Source organism: Chaetodon auriga, chromosome 5 (genome assembly GCF_051107435.1).
Source record: "Chaetodon auriga isolate fChaAug3 chromosome 5, fChaAug3.hap1, whole genome shotgun sequence".
Classification (NCBI taxonomy): domain Eukaryota; kingdom Metazoa; phylum Chordata; class Actinopteri; order Chaetodontiformes; family Chaetodontidae; genus Chaetodon; species Chaetodon auriga.
The window spans coordinates 23126095-23142863 of record NC_135078.1 but is presented as its reverse complement, the minus strand read 5'-3'; the positions used below and the strand labels follow the sequence as shown (position 1 = coordinate 23142863).

At 44.6% G+C, this 16769-nt stretch overlaps 1 protein-coding gene across 4 annotated transcripts in view; it reads right to left on the bottom strand.

The window, feature by feature from the left end:
* Positions 1–16050, bottom strand: part of pdlim2 (PDZ and LIM domain 2 (mystique)) — a 34392-nt gene extending 18342 nt beyond the window's left edge. The window contains exons 1-6 of one of the 4 annotated variants that reach the window (XM_076731879.1): positions 15822–16050; positions 7821–7949; positions 5776–5927; positions 2792–2861; positions 1791–1942; positions 527–590 (exon numbers count right to left, since the gene is read on the bottom strand). In XM_076731879.1, the coding sequence (XP_076587994.1) occupies positions 527–590; positions 1791–1942; positions 2792–2861; positions 5776–5927; positions 7821–7913 (531 nt within the window). In that variant the 5' untranslated portion in view covers positions 7914–7949; positions 15822–16050. Of the gene's footprint in view, positions 1–526; positions 591–1790; positions 1943–2791; positions 2862–5775; positions 5928–7820; positions 7950–13839; positions 13964–15742 lie in introns of those variants that run through there. The other 3 variants (XM_076731880.1, XM_076731884.1, XM_076731883.1) reach the window with 3 other exon arrangements.
* Positions 16051–16769: the final 719 nt, after the last annotated feature.

The following is a 16769-nucleotide window of genomic DNA, read 5'->3' as shown; positions in this document are numbered from 1 at the left end:
GAACGTAAACACAAGGAGGTCCTGAAGGAGGATCGCTGGCCACATACACAGTACTACATTGCATTGGTCCAGGTCTGACCTCGATAAAGCACACCTGGCTACTGGAGCCGCTTCGCTCAAACTTGCAGATCAGCTAAATCAGGTCGAGGTTGGATTATGTTCCATCACAAACGAACCACTCTAGGGTTTGGATCGAGACCACCTCCTCTCAAAGGTCTCTGGTTGTTTGGTCTGTAGCAGAGTTCAGTTAAAAGCTTTCACAGCAGCTCAAACCAACCAGGCTAACCAGTCAAACACACCAGGGTTCATTTAACCAAACCAAACATGTTGGGTGTGAAAGCACCCGAAGAACCAATTTTCCCATCTAATTAAAGATGTTTTATTTTTGGAATTCAGCGGCTGTTCTTTAGCACAGTTACAGTTAGCCGCTCAACAAACGGTGGACAGCTCTTGACTGCAGGGGCTGAAAACATACAAAAGAATAAATGGAGGATTTGGTTGATTTAAACTAACTGCAGAAACCAACCTGTGACAGCGGTCTGGACAGCCGGTGACTCTTGTCCTCTGGAGACCACGAGCGCAGCTGGACACTGTAACATAAAGACAACAGATAGTGATTTTGGGGCTGAGCAACATGACGGTATACACCATGAGACAGATGAATACATCATACCTTACCTGACCTTCCAAATCCAGTATGATAAACAGCAACATTGTGATATAAAAGTACATATACTGTGATACAGGATTGTATTACCCTGCTCATGAGTAAACATATTTTACTCCTGCAGGTCACTGTGGGCATCTGCACAAATTCAAATTTGAGAAATTAACGATGAGATGGAAATCAGGTGTGTGCAGGGCAGGAAGCTTCAGACGAGGGAGAAACGTTGACTTTAAACTTTGACCTATTAAAAGTTGTCCTGCAGAGGCAACAAACGGCCGCGCTCAGAGAGTCGGTGGTGAACCTTCCACATTCTGCCTTTTGTTGCAGTGAATGCAAACGGTGGAATGTGATATCCTGTGCATATCCTTTGTTACTACAGTACAATCCCATGGCTCCACTTTCTGTCTGTTATTCCCATACCTATTGACTCTGGGCCTGTTGTGGAGTCAAGAGAGCACTTGTTGCAACCTTTTGTCCAGATGTAAGCCCATTTAAGCCGTGAATGGACGGGTTTCTGAAAAAGACTCAATTGTCCATCTGAAATGTGGAGCTCTAAAACGTCCTAAGACTTTATCTTGGACCCCGTTCATGCTGAAAGAATTTCTTTTTAGTCTAATCTTTCAGGCTGATTGTCCAAACTGTAATTTACAAGTAACCAGATCACCTGTGTGTGATTTCAGACTGTAAAATCCTTTACTTTCATTACAACATTGGTTAAGTATCATCAACAGCACAGAGTGGACGAGCTCCCTGAGGGTTCAGTATCTGGCCAAAATGCTGCAAGCAAACACTGAAGATTCAGCGTTTTTAGCGTTTTTTTTAAGGTAAATTCCAAACTTTGTGGTCCAGAGTGGATTCACACTGCACAGTTTTACTGACATTAAAGGAGGGCATCTAGGGCTGCGTGATAGGACCATATAAAACATGTGCAAATCATCATCTTTACAGCAATATTTTTCATCACTGGGCCAACCCCATCTGCCTCAAAGACCTCCTTGTCATCAAACATGCATTGCAGCCAATCAGTGTGACTGATTTCTATCAGATGTGCAATAAAAAAAACACCTTTGATCTGCATGCTTGAATGCCATCATGCTGATTCCCAATACAGCAAGTGAGCTACCTCTTGTTGGTGGTGGGTGTCAGCCTCTCCCTCTTCCCGTCGGGGCTGGCAGGAGGATCTGGTGAGTAAGGTCCTGGGGACAGCGATGCAGGGCTGGAGATGGTGTACTCTCTGTAGTTCTGATTCTCATCTCGACTCACTATTACTGCCTCCTAAAAAACAAGTTACTGCATTAGTGCAACGCCAATTCCAAAACTCAACTGAAAACAGTACAAAGACAATATATTTAATGTTTGACCTCATCAGCTTCATTGATTTTTGTAAATATCTGCTTATTCTGAATTGATACAGCAACACGTTTCAAACAAGTTGGGACAGGAGCAACTAAAGACTGGGGAAGTAAGGTAAACAGGTTGATTGGTAACAGGTGATAGTATCATGATTGGAATGAAAGGGGCGTCCTGGAAAGGCTCAGTCGTTCACAAGCGAGGATGGAGCGAGGTTCACCACTTTGTGAACATGACTGTACACAGTTTGTTTGCAAATGATTGGACTGTGTTTTTATTCATGTTTTACACAGCATCCCAACTTCTTTTGTAATCAGGATTGTCTATGTTGAACATAATTTGTATATTTACAACAAAATTTTTGCCTTATAAGTAGTGAAAGACTTAATTGAGAAGCATAAAGTCCAACTGTGAGAACGTCAGCACACAGAAGTAAATGTTACATATCTTTGAACAAGCCTCCACATTTTGTATTCAGTATGTCATGTATTGTAGGTGGTGCTTTGGGACTCATGATCTCAATGAAACACAGGAACAAGTATTAAATCATTACAATGTCTTGTTTCGCTTCCACCTCCAGCACAGTGAACTAAGCAGATATGTCAGAAACAGATGTGCGATACATGCATTAGTAGAAATGAAGCAGCACCACATCCTCCAAATAAAGCAGCCACTTGTCGTGAATCAAACAGATACAGAAAACACAGTTCTGCTGAATCCAGTAATCACACAAACTGCAGACAGATTAAACTCCTGTGGAGCTGCAGCACTGACCTGGAAGCGTCCGGTGAGCTGCTCAGGGGTGCTGATGCCGTTGGTCTGTCCAGGGCTGGGAGGTTCAGGTCTTAAAAGACAGAAAACCACAGAGATCAACCGACTGTGAACACGGATAATGTCTGACCACCCAAAGTTAAGTTTCACTCTCAAGCTATAGCAAATGGGATAAAGCCAGTGAGGAAGTTTATGTTAAATAATAAGAAAGTTGTTTAAAACTGATCTAAAATGCTGAGTGAAGAAAAAGTGAAGCCTTTTTAAGGATTATAAGTCTGAGTGAACTTCGTTTTTTGGATGTCCCTTTTGTAAATGTCCTGGCGAGCATCCATCGGTATGTTCCCATCAATCTTAGAGATTACTGCAGAAGGCATGCACTGAAGACTCTGTCCCCCTTTTGAAAATACTCTCTCGGTGGATCTCGTCTTTCCAACTAGTCACTTTTGTTTTACTGTCTTAAATAGAAAACACATTCTGAATTTGGAGGGGAAATCTGGGCAGTAGAAGTGCCAATGCAAACACACAGTGCCCCCCTGGCTGCAGGGCCAGCGGCTGACTGGCTTTGGGTTGAGCCCGGGGTAATGAGGCACACAGGAAGGCCTGGATGCCTGTGGTAAATCACCCAGAAACACACCTCTCGTGGCCCAGGCTCCACATGCTGTTTACAAAAGAGAGATGGCACGAAGATGAAAACTGATACAGCAGCCGTAAGACATTTCTTCCCGTAGGAGAGATAATGTGGCAGGTCTGAAAAACTCATTGCTCTGAATTAGGAGCACCTTGAGGTTTAAACTTTCTACCATGTACATCAGAACACCAGAGGAAGCTGCGGTCTTTAGACAATGAGACGCAGCGATCAGATCAGTGCATGGTTTAGTCTGTAACCTCTGGTAACAGGTCTCCTTTACAGAGGAAGAATTTGCTTCTGGTAAAAATGCTAACTATGACTTTCTACCACAGGGATGTGAAACTGGCATCAATCAGCACTGGAAACGTTCTGCTGATACAAGCTGTTCACAGCTGTCTGAGGGGACCTGGAGTTAACCCGCCTGAGGCAGATTCTTCACATGTGTGCATTGTAAGAATATCTCTCCTTTCTGAGAATGAAATATTAAAAAACACAGAGCAGAGTTCAAGAGGAGTCAAATCCAGAGCGAAGGTACAGACGGTGTGTCAAGCTATCACCAGTATATATGACGAGACAGAAGCTTTTGGACAGAAGTGCTGTGTCATACCTCAGTTTCTGTGATGTTCCTGAAGTGATTTTTCAGCGGGCTGCTTTATTTTTAGAAACAATCATGTTTTTCTAAAAATTCCTCAACCCAAAGTTCTCAAATGTTCACTGCTGTCCAAACACGAGCCGACACACAAGAACGGTACGAATCAGAAATCCAATGCCAACTTTAGCTACTTTACATGTTTTAGTAGTCTATGTAATAACATGTTTTGATTTCCTTTTATATTAAAATGCTTTTTTGTGATTTTGGCCAATATAAATAAAACTGACCCCAGTCGACTTTCCTATTGAGGTTTGATACCGAGCTCTGCTGCTTTACTGAGTGTACCTCAAACAGCTGCAGTGAGGTTCATACGGCGTTTGTCGTAGCACTTTCACAGTAAGTGTTCGATAGATGCGATGAGTTATGCTCATTGCAGCATCTCAGTATCAAAGAGGGGCCAGTATAGATGTGTGGTAAAGCAACACCCATGAGTTCTCTCGCCTAACTCCATTAGAGAGAGCAAAAGGTTCACAGAGTGCTTTAGCCACCGTGACATCATCCGCGAGGCATCAATGAACAATGAAACCCAAACAAGAAGCTGCGAACAAAGCCTGACTAAAAAGCGTTAAGGGTCAATGACAAGACAGTGATGGTGTGGTTGTTTTGTGATGTAAAAATAACCCCAGTGAGCAAAGCCTGGGATTAACATGTCGCTGGATGCACCAACAATAAACCACTGCGACTGTATACAGCAGACACACCTAAAAGAAAACACTCCTCCAGTAGGACGAGCTGAAGCCAGCTTCTTCCAGCGCGCAACACCATCTGTGTGATGACGGCCAGTATCCACATCAACCAGCCAACCAGATAATTAAAAGGAGCCCTCGCAGCTCAGTGAAGAAATGAAGCATTACAGATTTGTGCTTCTCAGGTCCAAAAAATCTTGAGAGCAGGTAAAATGCTTGATGAGTGGCATCAAGACAGGAGCTTTGTGGAGTACACAAGAGTGTCGGTGCTGAAAAGCAATGACAGCGAACTGAGTGGGATTAAAGACATGGCAGAGCCACACAGTGGCACTGTGCTGGGCAAGCAAGCAGTAATGGTGTTGTTTCTGGCTTGGTGGGAGACATGAGGTCAGCAGGGAAAAATTCACTCACATGGACGTAGGACATCCAAGGAGGAAGCGTGTGAAAGCCCACGTGTGTGAGAGTGTGTGTGAGTGTGTGTGAGTGTGTGTGAGTGTGTGTGTGTGTGTGTCTGTGTCTGTGTGTGTGTGTGTGTGTGTGTGTGTGTCTGGCTGCAATAAAAGAGAAAGACTAAGAAAGAGAGTGAGGAGGTGCAACAGTGACAAGAAATGAGGATTTTGGGTGGACCTTTAATCAAACTGCCAGCCAACAGCGGCACTCGCTCAAAGGAAAACCTTTGTAGTGGCCAACTCCCTGTCATCCAAACAAGGTCTTGGAAAATCTCAAAACAGAGTTTATTAAGGAGGACGAGGGAAAGGAACTGCGTGGCTCTCCGACATGCTGGCATTTCCCCTGATTATAATCACTTGTTTTGTTTGTGCTTGCATGATAAACGTTAAAAACAGTGTGAGGGAAGATGGAAGCTGAGGCGTTTGGGGACATTTTGGACATTTAAGATATCAGTATGCAGAACTATGCTTCAGAGGGTCCCATGGCGCTGTACTGTACATAATTTAATGCTGTAAATCCAACATAAAGTCATGGGAGTAGGAATATTTATCAGATCTGCAGGCCGGCGTACCTCTCCACCACCAGCTGCAGCTGAGTCTTGGAGTTCTTGATCTTGTTCTGGGCCTCCACGTTCAGCATGTCGGACGTGTTTTCCCCATTGATCTCAAGGATAATGTCGCCAGGTTGAAGGTCTGCCTGCTCTGCCTTGCTGCCCCCGTTGACCTGTTGAAGAGAAGAATGAGCTGCAGTTACCTGTCGCTGGCCCCAGGTGCTTCTCTGAACAATTTATGGATCATCAGGCAAGCATAGACAGCTCTTTAGCTAACGTGTGGCCGCGTGGACAATTTGTCAGCTGCCGATATTCAGCATCACAACATGAGTAAATGAGAAAAGGTGTTGAGTTGCTTCACACTTCTGCCACACTCTGAATCCAAATGTCTCTCTGCAACACTCAAGAGTAAATACCCACAGACACCACAGTGATCCGGACACATGGAATGAGGCAGCGCCGGTCAACAGCGGACAGATTCATGACACCCTCGGGGAGAAGTCATTAGTGTGACACTACTTGATGGTTTGACTGGGCCTGACCTTTGCAACCAGCCTCACCGCATGTCAAAGCCAATGCTATAGCACCACATCAGAGGGAATTCCACACTAATGGGGCGAAACATAACGTCTCAGCCACCACTTTCAGCTCGTTTCCTGCACAGGCTAAATAAGACAAAAGGCAAAATAAGGAGTGCTGCTTACACTTTAGAGAAGTACGACATTTGCCACAAACAGAGCTCGCCTCGCAGTTAAAAGCAGAGAGAGGCAATAAAACAAAGAATGCAAACCAAAATAAATAAAGAGCCAATCAGAGAGGATGAAAGCCTCATTCTTACATTTCTGGAGGAAAAATGGATGCAAAGAGAACGCCAGTCAGCAGGATGTTTGTCAGTTTAGCCGAGCACGAGGGCAGAGGTGCCATGTCTGTGGGCCCACTCGAGAGGCAATTAAGGGTTGCTGTGGTGACCCGCTGTAGTGCCTTCTCTGATCAGGACACGCCTGGTTTCACATAAACTAAGAGCAGCTGGGGGGGGGGTTCTTTTCTAGGGTCTGTACAAGAGTGAATCAGGGCTGAGCTATCATTCAGGCCAACAAGAATAAAAGAGGGCACCCATGTTGTCTCCGTGCCAAGTGCCAGCCACTTCAGATGGTCCAACCCTGCTTAACTGCTGTGGGGGAGCCATTTCTCAAACTGGGCTTTGCCAACAACTTTCAGTGATGAAGTTTCTCCTGAAGCAGGAATCCCTGTCACTTCAGAGGACCCTTTTGATATTTGAGACAAGCAAACATGCTGGTGTTTATTGGACAGCAGTAACAAAATCAGACTTAGAGTCCATTATTCACGAGGAGACCTGTTTTTCTAGCATGAGCTGTCAAGAGGGGGCAAACAATAAACGCTTTTGAAGTCAAAGTTTGTGTGAAGCACTGGTACCCTGCCACGGTTTTGCCATAATTTATCATTAATGGGTCTGAGGAGCTACTGGGGACGTCTCACTGGAAAACAGCCAGGCTGAGGTGGTGATGCAGGGCCAGGATGTGCAGTGGCCAGAACTGACAGAAGTCAGTCCGAGCCCGAGTTTCCTGGTGGTGTTTACTGTCTGCTGTCTGCTTACAGTGGTAAACATTTCTGCTTCCTCTATTCCATCTTCCCTGTTCTTTTTAAGAGTAACAGCAAAAAACATAAATAATAAATGCTGTGCTTAAGTGCAGTTTACTGCTGCAAGCGGTAATGCATGCAATTTAGCACAGAACCATAAACCCACACTCACATACCACACTCTGGAGTCAGGAACCCCTCACCTCCCACCTCAACTTCCACTGTAACTGTAATCAGTGGTTTCCTTCTAATGTAATCTGCTTCCATTCTGTTCTGACGGGCTCAGCACTGAAGGAAATAGGTACGAAGCAGCCCACGGACACAAACAAAGACAAGAAAAGAGTCGGAGTGAGGAGGAAGTTGACTTTGCATGACATGCCATTACAGACTGTGCTTTCGCAAAAACAGAGGATACGGTTTGACGAGGTGTGACGAGGTTCAGCAACATGGCGGCTGTCGGCGAGTACCTTTGATACAGTTATGGCCTTCTTGAAGTCCCTTCCTCCAAATATTCTGAAGCCCCATGGCGAAGGGCCGATAAGGTTCACCGTCAGCTCCATGGAGTGATCGGGTCAGAACACGGTGGTGTGAAAACCCTGAAAGAGAGGGACAAAGTGAGCATGAGGAACATGTGGGGTGTAAACACGTGCATGAAGGAGATGCTTTCTGCTGGCGAGGCTTAATATCAGATCAACAGGTGAACGTTTGCATAAGCCGCCTTTCATCTCCAGCAACTTTCACTGGCCTAAGTCCCCCTGACATAATTGTGTAACCGCAGAAAATAGGAATGGGAGGAATCTGAAACCAAAGACACATGACTAACATTGCTAAAGTGCCTGCAAAGACAAAGAGTTTCATTAAATCCAAATGCCCTTTTGAGACAAGGAGAACAAACGCAAACAAATAGTCCAAAGGAGCTTCAGCACTGTGACCAGTGTGTTTAATGTATATGTCTACAGTATACAATGCTGTTGCATGATATATGACATGCAGTATGGTAGCCCTTTAAGACATGTTTAGAGGAACGGGCTGTATAAATAAACATGTCAAAATGTTCGGCTGTGGCATAAATCTGTAGTCATTTAGCGGGTATTTTATATTTGTATGGGTAAGGTTTGCACAAAAATGTACAGATTCTGCTTTCCACAAAGTCTGTTGTGAGTTTGTGAATGTAAAGCTGTAAATCCAGTGTTTAACATCAGTTCACTGGAGACGCCATCAGTATTGAAACCATGTGAGGGGTTCTGATTGTTCTATTCTCTTGTAGATGCTTTTGTCTGGAATGGCATTAATGCAGCGTTATGAAGAACAAATCATATCTTGACATCGTCCACGGGCCTTTTTGCTTCTTTTCGTCTTTTCCATATGGGACAAATCACTTCATGTGAACAACATTGTGTGGTTGTAAAGGCTGAAGATACTGACTGTGTTAATTATTGTAGAGCTACATGACAAGGCAGATCCCCCAGATGTAGATCTTTAATCAGTACTGTCAAAATATTCCACGTTGCAGAATTATAATTGGAGATGACAGTGTGGTGTGTGCTACTGTCTGTGTCACTCAGATTTTCTCCAGCAGCGTGCGAAACCTTCCGCATGAGCTCATCAGCGCAGACTAAAACGAGGATCCATATGAGTAAACACCGTGTTAAAAGCGAGGTTATCTCCGCTGATCTTGCAATGATTATCGGCTTTCCAGCTTCACGTCGCTCCACTCGAGGTGCTTCATGACAAAACACCTGCATGCTTTACTGCTGTGTTTGAACGTTCCTATCAACAAGTCGCTCAGCGCCGAGCTCTCCTCGGGTTATCGGCGTCATCACTGCTGACACAAACAGCACGACGAGGATGATAACGTTCCTTCAGCGAGGTGCTGCGGGGGGAGCGGGTGGGTTACAAAACATGACACCTTTTCAATACAATCTTAAGAAACCTCTCAAGCAGTATTTTATACCACTGTCACTGTATTCAGATAATCAACTCAAATTAGCATTTAAACTATTTTCTAAAATATCACTGGGCCAGAACACACTTTAAATCATCTCCACTTGAAGACAAGCTACGATTCAACGGCCAGTTCAGTGAGACTGAGCTCAGCAGATGAAGCTCGCCTGCTGTGTGACTGCATGTGGAGACACAGATCTCCGTGGCGTACAGCGATGATGGGATGAGCGCTCACAGGTTCATAAACACATCAACGCCTGCACAGTGCAAACACACACAGCTGCTGGATCTGTGACTGAAAGCCCTCTCACTGAGAAAACCTTACTGTAAGTAATATATAGGTGCACATGCAGACAATGACATAAGCTACTTTAAGTATAGACTGTTCCTCTCGAAAACTAAAGCGTCTACACCCAGACAATTTGACATCATCTGTTGCTTAACTCACAACACAAACAGAGCTCGGTCTTGCATCAACCTTTGACAGTAAATGCAGAACTTCCAAACAGCAGTTGACATTTCTTTCCTGCAGAGGCACAATGATGTGCTGGAGTTGTTTTCCCACATCATCAAGACAAACTGCACTTTAATTTGGATGTTTTCATGCACGCTTTAGTTCAAAGAAAGTCATCCAGAAGCATGGAAACATTTAGCAGATCAAAAACGTGTATTTAGATGCCAATTACAGGGTTGCCATGTTTTTGCACCTCTGGATCAGTTAATCACAGGTTAATATCTGATGAGCTCAAGCCTACTGTCATACTTGAAAGCTGATCCAAAGCGCTGCATATCAGACAGTGTGGACAGAAATACTTACTGTGGTCAACAGTGGAATGTAAATTAAAATCTTGCTCAATGTCCATAAATAACATAATAAAAGCCAGCCAGTGATTACAAACATTGCATAACGCAGATGAACAAGGAAAGCGTCGCAGTGAAGTGGATCTAGGACATCAGCCACGCTACTCCCCTAAATCCCTCCGAACACTGGCCCGTTTCATCGGACGCACATTCCACAAGTGTTTGGGACACGCAGTGCAGACCCAGTTAGTTATTAACAGTCTGGGCCAATTAGCAGGGTTACTGGGCTCACCATCATTAGGGGTCTCTTAATTGCTGTGGCCTCCAGAAATAAGTGCAGTTGTGATTATGACAGGGAGCAGCCGCCCCAAAGTTTCCCAGCCTTTGGGGGTGTCAATTAGTTCCATGAGCTTCTGCGGCGTCTCCCATAGAGCGGCCATTATCAGCCGAGCGCCCTGCTAATGCTCTGCGTAAACGTTCACTGCTCGCATCATAAAAACACTCAAAGTGAAAGGGTGGTGAAGGAATGCGGCAGAGCAGACAAACAGCGGAGAAGAAAAGCAACATAGTGGTGGTGAGGATAATTGGCACACTCATGGGCTGTGCTTAATTGGCCACTGATGAGGTTTTAAGACTGCTGTTCACATAAAGCAAAGTGCTGAACACAGTTTGATGGAACCTCACTATCACACAAAAGTGCTGTTGGGCGGCTGCCAATACGCATAAAAGGTGAATTCTGTTCTGGTGACATCTCGCTGCTTTTGCTGCCACGCCAACCTGGCATTACCGTTCAGCACGGCCAACACAATGAGAAGAATTCTAGTCATGAAGTCATCTCTGTGGCTCGCAGGGCAGCATCGGACGCGCAGCAGGAGGTCAGCGCGATGGAAAGCGGGGCTGTAGGTGCAGCGAAATACTCTCACTTCCCACCAAAAACAATGGACAAGTTTGCATTCCTGCTGACAAAGAGCGACATGTCCAGTTTGACAGGCTTCGACAGGCAGAGTCTGAATTTCCTACACGGGTTTATCCACTTTATGCGGACTGCAGTAAACCCTACATCCTAGATTCAGTTTGGGTTAAAGCTGTTTTAAGAGGTGTTGATTTAACTTTAGACTGAAGGCTGTTGAAGTGCATTACAAGAGGTGTTTCTACTATTTTGTAGCACTGAGTTTATTTATCAAATAATCAGCTAAATTATGGCTACAGTGATATTTCAAGCAAAAATGCCCCAAATTTCATAATTAACTGCTGATTTAGTGCTTTTCTCCACTTTGTGTGATGGTGAACCAAACATCTTCAGGGTTTGGATTGTTGATCAGACAAAACACATAAATATCAACTATAATTAGCGACGTCATATCCGTATCTCCCAAAATTTGTGTTTACATGTGATTTTCCTCAGTGCATCTCACAAAGCACCTATGCCAGGTGAGCCACTTCAGCTTTACGACCACCAGGTCTCCTCCACCACTGCACCAGCAGAGGGTCACGCTGCCTAAAAGAGCTGCAAAACCTACAAATGGATTGTTGTTGGCTTTTCCCCGGATCAACCACAAATGGTTGGTATCATGACAGCATCTGCACACATCTGTCCAAGACCTGATGCATTCATGGTAACTCTGATCGTTTTAGTCTGTGCATGTTCTTAGCATGAAAGGAGCTGAGCTGGTGAGGATAACTGCAGTCAAAATAAGTCGTCATCTATGAAACCCGGTCAAGGCAGCCACCAGTTGGGTTCATCTATTCATGCTATTACAGTACAGGTGCTTGGAGCAGCCAAAAAAGGACAAGCGACTGGCAGTTACTTGTACAAAGCGAAGCAATGGAGCACGGTGTATATTTTGTTGTTTGACACAGCGTGAAGCAGTCGAGCTGTACATATTGTTCAGTTATTTGTCAGAAAAGTACCAGGCAATTAAAACATGTGCAGCGGCGCGTCTTATATACAGCACTATTTGATAATAATAATAATAATTAGACCAGCCCCGTTGGCAATCATCACAAACAGAATGTAAATCTGTGGGAAACACTGTGCTCCACATGTTAAAGGCCTTCTGGCACATGTCACATGTATGAGAGATTGCTCCTACGGGCAAAAGAGATATCGGAGGTATGAAGGAGAAGAACAGGCCTTTTCCAAATGTTGATTTCAAGAATTGCTCCAACACGCAGAGAGCCCCAAGGCTTTCATTTGCAAAAGGTTTTCAAAACACATTTTGTGCTTGTGGTGAAAACTAAAGGATCAATTAAAAGGACACATTTAACTGTTTGGCAAAGCTAAAATAAATGGCTGATATATTATTATTGATACTTTGCATAACATATCTCTTTGACAAACTGAATAAAGATGAAAATGTTTGTCGTGTGGATGCTTGTACAGCGGAACATGTAGCAGAGCTTAAACTCTTTTGTCACACACACATATATATAAACACACGTCGCACTGTGTTTGGTGCATATGATGTGAGCATAACTGCAAGTATTGTTATTTGACTTTGACTAGACATGAGAAAAGACACATGCTACAAGTCTCAGTAGAGAACTCTAAGCCTAAGTTTCATTTAAGGCTGAAGCTAGCAGACACACAGTAACACCTAAATTATGTGCAATCTTAAAATTAAGCATGTTAATGATTAAATGTTATGGGTAGTTTGGGCTGGATGAGTGAAACCTGCGAAAACAAGTTTGAAACTGTGTGTGTAATTTCCTGGAGTGTGGCAAAAATTATGATAACTCCGTCTGATGAGTCAGTAACTTTGATGAGCAGATCACCACAACACAGCTATGGCAACCAGCAGCCAAGCTCATGATTCAGCTGGTGTTCAATATTGAAAACTGAATGAATGCATCAGATGGAAAGAATGCACGGCCTGCTGGACATGCAGAGTGAAACGGCAACCAATAAATATGTGCATCTCAGGAAACCATTACCATCATTATGCTTAACCAAGCTAATAAGAATTAACACCTCATTTAGTCCAAGGAATGAAACATTCGGAAAAACAAGTTGTTACCATGCGCACTGCAGAGGAAATCAAACGAGCAGATAGCAGACTAAAGCTCTGTATAATAAAGCATCTCGCAGCCAAACTTGGCCACCTACGTCAACTCTTCACCTCTTCCCTGAATCTCCTCAACTGAGACTGTTTTCCTCTCCTTGAACTCTGGGCCAAAATCCACTGGACTGAAATGAACAAGCTCTGGCTCTCCAGCAGGCTAATGCTGGAATAAGGGCTGATGAAAATAGCAGATGATCAACCGAAAGCTCTGGCTGAGCTTCGGTGCGAAGACACACTCTCTCTCAGATCCACCACTGTGGCTGCGGGGGAATATTCCCGGCATGAATCACGCTTGTCACGGCTCTCGCTGGTGGCCATACAACCATGCGAACTTTCCACAGCCGTCGTCAGCGATGCCGTCTGCTGTCGGCTCTGCCCTGCGTGTCATGCCGTACCCTGACAGGTCGGCACTTACCTGGACACACACACCCACTGAATAATAAGGAGAAGAATGCGAGAGCGAGCCTCTCCCTGGACTGAGCAGAGTGGAATAACATTCTAGGCATTCTCCAAATCACACCCATTCGGTCAGATATAGCTGCAGTCACTAGGGAGATGAGAAAATATCAAACAATAACAAATGAAGTCAAAAAAGGGTGTTGGTGGATGAGTTTTTGTCTCATTATATGTACAGCTAATCGCGGATGTGTCATCGAAATAATTACAGATGGAGCCATACCTGTAATTTTTGTAGGTTACTCCCTTTTCGGGTGCATGCTCCTGTAGGGTTTCATGCCGTAATGTAAGGTAATCTTATCTACTGCAGGACACAAAGGCCATTTCTACCAGTCGTCTCTTTTACCACCTTGCTGCAGCGCTGCTACAGCGGACTGGATTGTGTCCAGTGTGAAGTGAGGTTTGCAGCAAGACAAGGACACTGTGGTGTTGGCTCCACTTATCTCCCTCTGCATCATCATCATCATCATCAGGAGATCATGTTACTGCCGCTCACACTGTACAGACTCCTCAATCAGATCGGCTCACCACATCCTCTGCATGCACCATTAGGCCTCCATCACAAAGACACCAACAACCTCCACTTTGTTGGTTACATGCACGCTCCTGAAAGGCACTGCTGCGACAGTGCACCTCAAATCACTCAGAAGTGTGTTTAACGCTTGCTGAGAAGCAGATTTTTTGGTTCAAACTGTAGACGTCCTCTGCCTCAGAAACGGCTCTTTCTCCATCTGACGCGGCGTGAATGAAAGAACAGTCAGAACCATCCTGTTTCTGTCTCAGCGAAAAACTGAAAACCACAGCCAAAAAAACTCCCATCACCCAGACTTCCTGAATAACTGTACACATGTTCATCACAGAGAGCAGCTGCCTGTTAGAGGCCTTGAAATGAATTAACAAACACAACAGCACAGTAGTGTTTAGCATAAGTAGAAGACTAAATTGTTCTTTTGCTTCAGCTAAAACCTCAATGAGATTGTAAAACAAACAAAAAACTCTCTCCCTGAATTAGAAGGTAACCAGCTGGCCTTTTTTCTTGAAAAGTCACCACTTTGCTCCATCCAAAATTATACAGTGGTCTGTTTTGGCTTCTGGCTCCAGCGCTATCCTGTCTGAGTCACAGCAGCATGTTCTCTTAAAAAACAGCAAAGCCATCAGGAAACAAACACAATATAAAGTGAGAGGAGGGAAAGGTAGAGCAGCACATGAAAGGCACGGGCACAATGGGGAGGGTACACAAACAGCAAGCGGTCGGGGCTCGGGAATATGAGGTTCCACTGGGGCTCTTCTGGATTATTCATGAACCCTGAGAAACACTTTTTCCCACCTGCTGAGCTCAGATCTGTTTATCTCTGAACATTTGACAAAGTGAGCTGCAGGAACAGCCATGTCTCCACACCTCTGAAGGGTGGAGACGTTAAAGCCACAGAGCTGGCTTGAACTTGAATTAGTGGACCTCTTAATTCAGTCATTACCCTCAGCAGGCCACTTTTAAGAGGAGAGAAGACAGCAGCTTCATCATTTGAACTAATGTGACACGAATAATGACTTAAAGTGCCCCGAGGTTGCACCTGGTCCAGCTCCTCCGTAAATCACGCCGACTGCTTCATGCGCAAAAATAACCTTCCGCGCTCTCCTGCAGACGGACGCACTGACAGGGTGGAGGGTCTTCAGTGGGTGCCGCTCTGTGTGGGCTCAACTTTTTCTGTTCATTTAGACTGACTTGCAATTTCCACTTCTATCATGCACCATTAGTCAACACGGCTCTTATGTGGGAAGCACTGCACGCTTAAACCGCGTACATACTTGGCATCAATCATAATTTAGCGAGGCTTCACTGCATTCCCCGAGGTTCCCACACTTTTTATGAACTGGCGCGAGCCTTTCAGGTTTAATTACTACAATTAACTCATCATAAATCACCCATTAAAAAACAGAACGACGCTTAAGGTCCAAACAGAAATATAAGAATTAAAAAAAGGGAAAATGGACTCCAAACAAATAAACATTTCACCCACCAGAGTTCTGATTAACTGAGCTTCATCCAGGCAGTCTAATCAAATCTTGAACAAGCTACAATACTTTATGAACATCCAGACATTTCTAACAATGCGATGTTTTCGTACCAAGACGAGTGTGGCGTGATTTCAGGTGCGGTCTCCACCTGTTCGCTCAAATCTCTGCGCGCTCCTCGTCAGAACTCACCCAGCAGACAGCAGGTCCCGCTTCAGCCTGAAACTGCCTCCAAAGTGCGCACAAACCAGCAGAAAGCGGCTTTCTGGGTTCGCTCGTCAGTGTGGGAGCACCGTACTCCTTTCTCTTCGTCCTTCTGCTCTCTCAGATGTTCCGGTGGCGCGCATGAACGCCACCTGTGGCTGCGCGCGCTACGGTGTCACCGGGGCGAGCTCAGGATGCCATGTGCCGTTACCAAAATAAAAGTTTTGACATAAGCAGCAAAGCGGGGCGTGTCGCGTGAGGGGGGAAGCACGAGGGGAGGGCGCCGCGCTCATAATTGAGTCATTTATCCCGAAACGCACCGCGGGAGCGTTTTGTGTCTGCGCGCCACCTGCTGACGGCGCACGGCAGAGCATGACGCGCTCCAGCCGGAGGCACAGCTTCCGGTCCTGCCAGCTTTTTAATAATGGTTCATCGCTTACCTGGCAGCGCAGGTGGAAACAGGTCACAGATTACGTGGTTAGACAATAACTGGTTTAGATCAAATGCATGTGGCAGGTTACTGCGCTGAAGTTAGTACACAAACAAACACAAACTGCGCTTCATTTGTCAATTATTAATTCCTTTCAACTCATTTGCCATTTAGTTATTTATTAATTTTGTCACTGGATAAAGCTGTTTCTTTTTTTAAAAAAAATTATGTTTTATTATTATTATTTATTAATTTCACTTTATACTTAAAATAAAGGAAATTACTCAATCTTAGAGCTGCAGCAACGAGATCAATAACAGTTCATCTCTGTTTATTAAAGTTTCTGATCATTTTGTGCCTAAAAAGCAAAATTGTTTGTATGTGTGTTTCTGCTGCATGTGTATTGTTTGTGGTTTGTGTTGTCTGTGCCACTGTTATGTAGAAGTGTTTATGCATTGCAATTTATCATTAAAGCGTCAGTGTAGGGTACCCCCAGTGGCCACTTT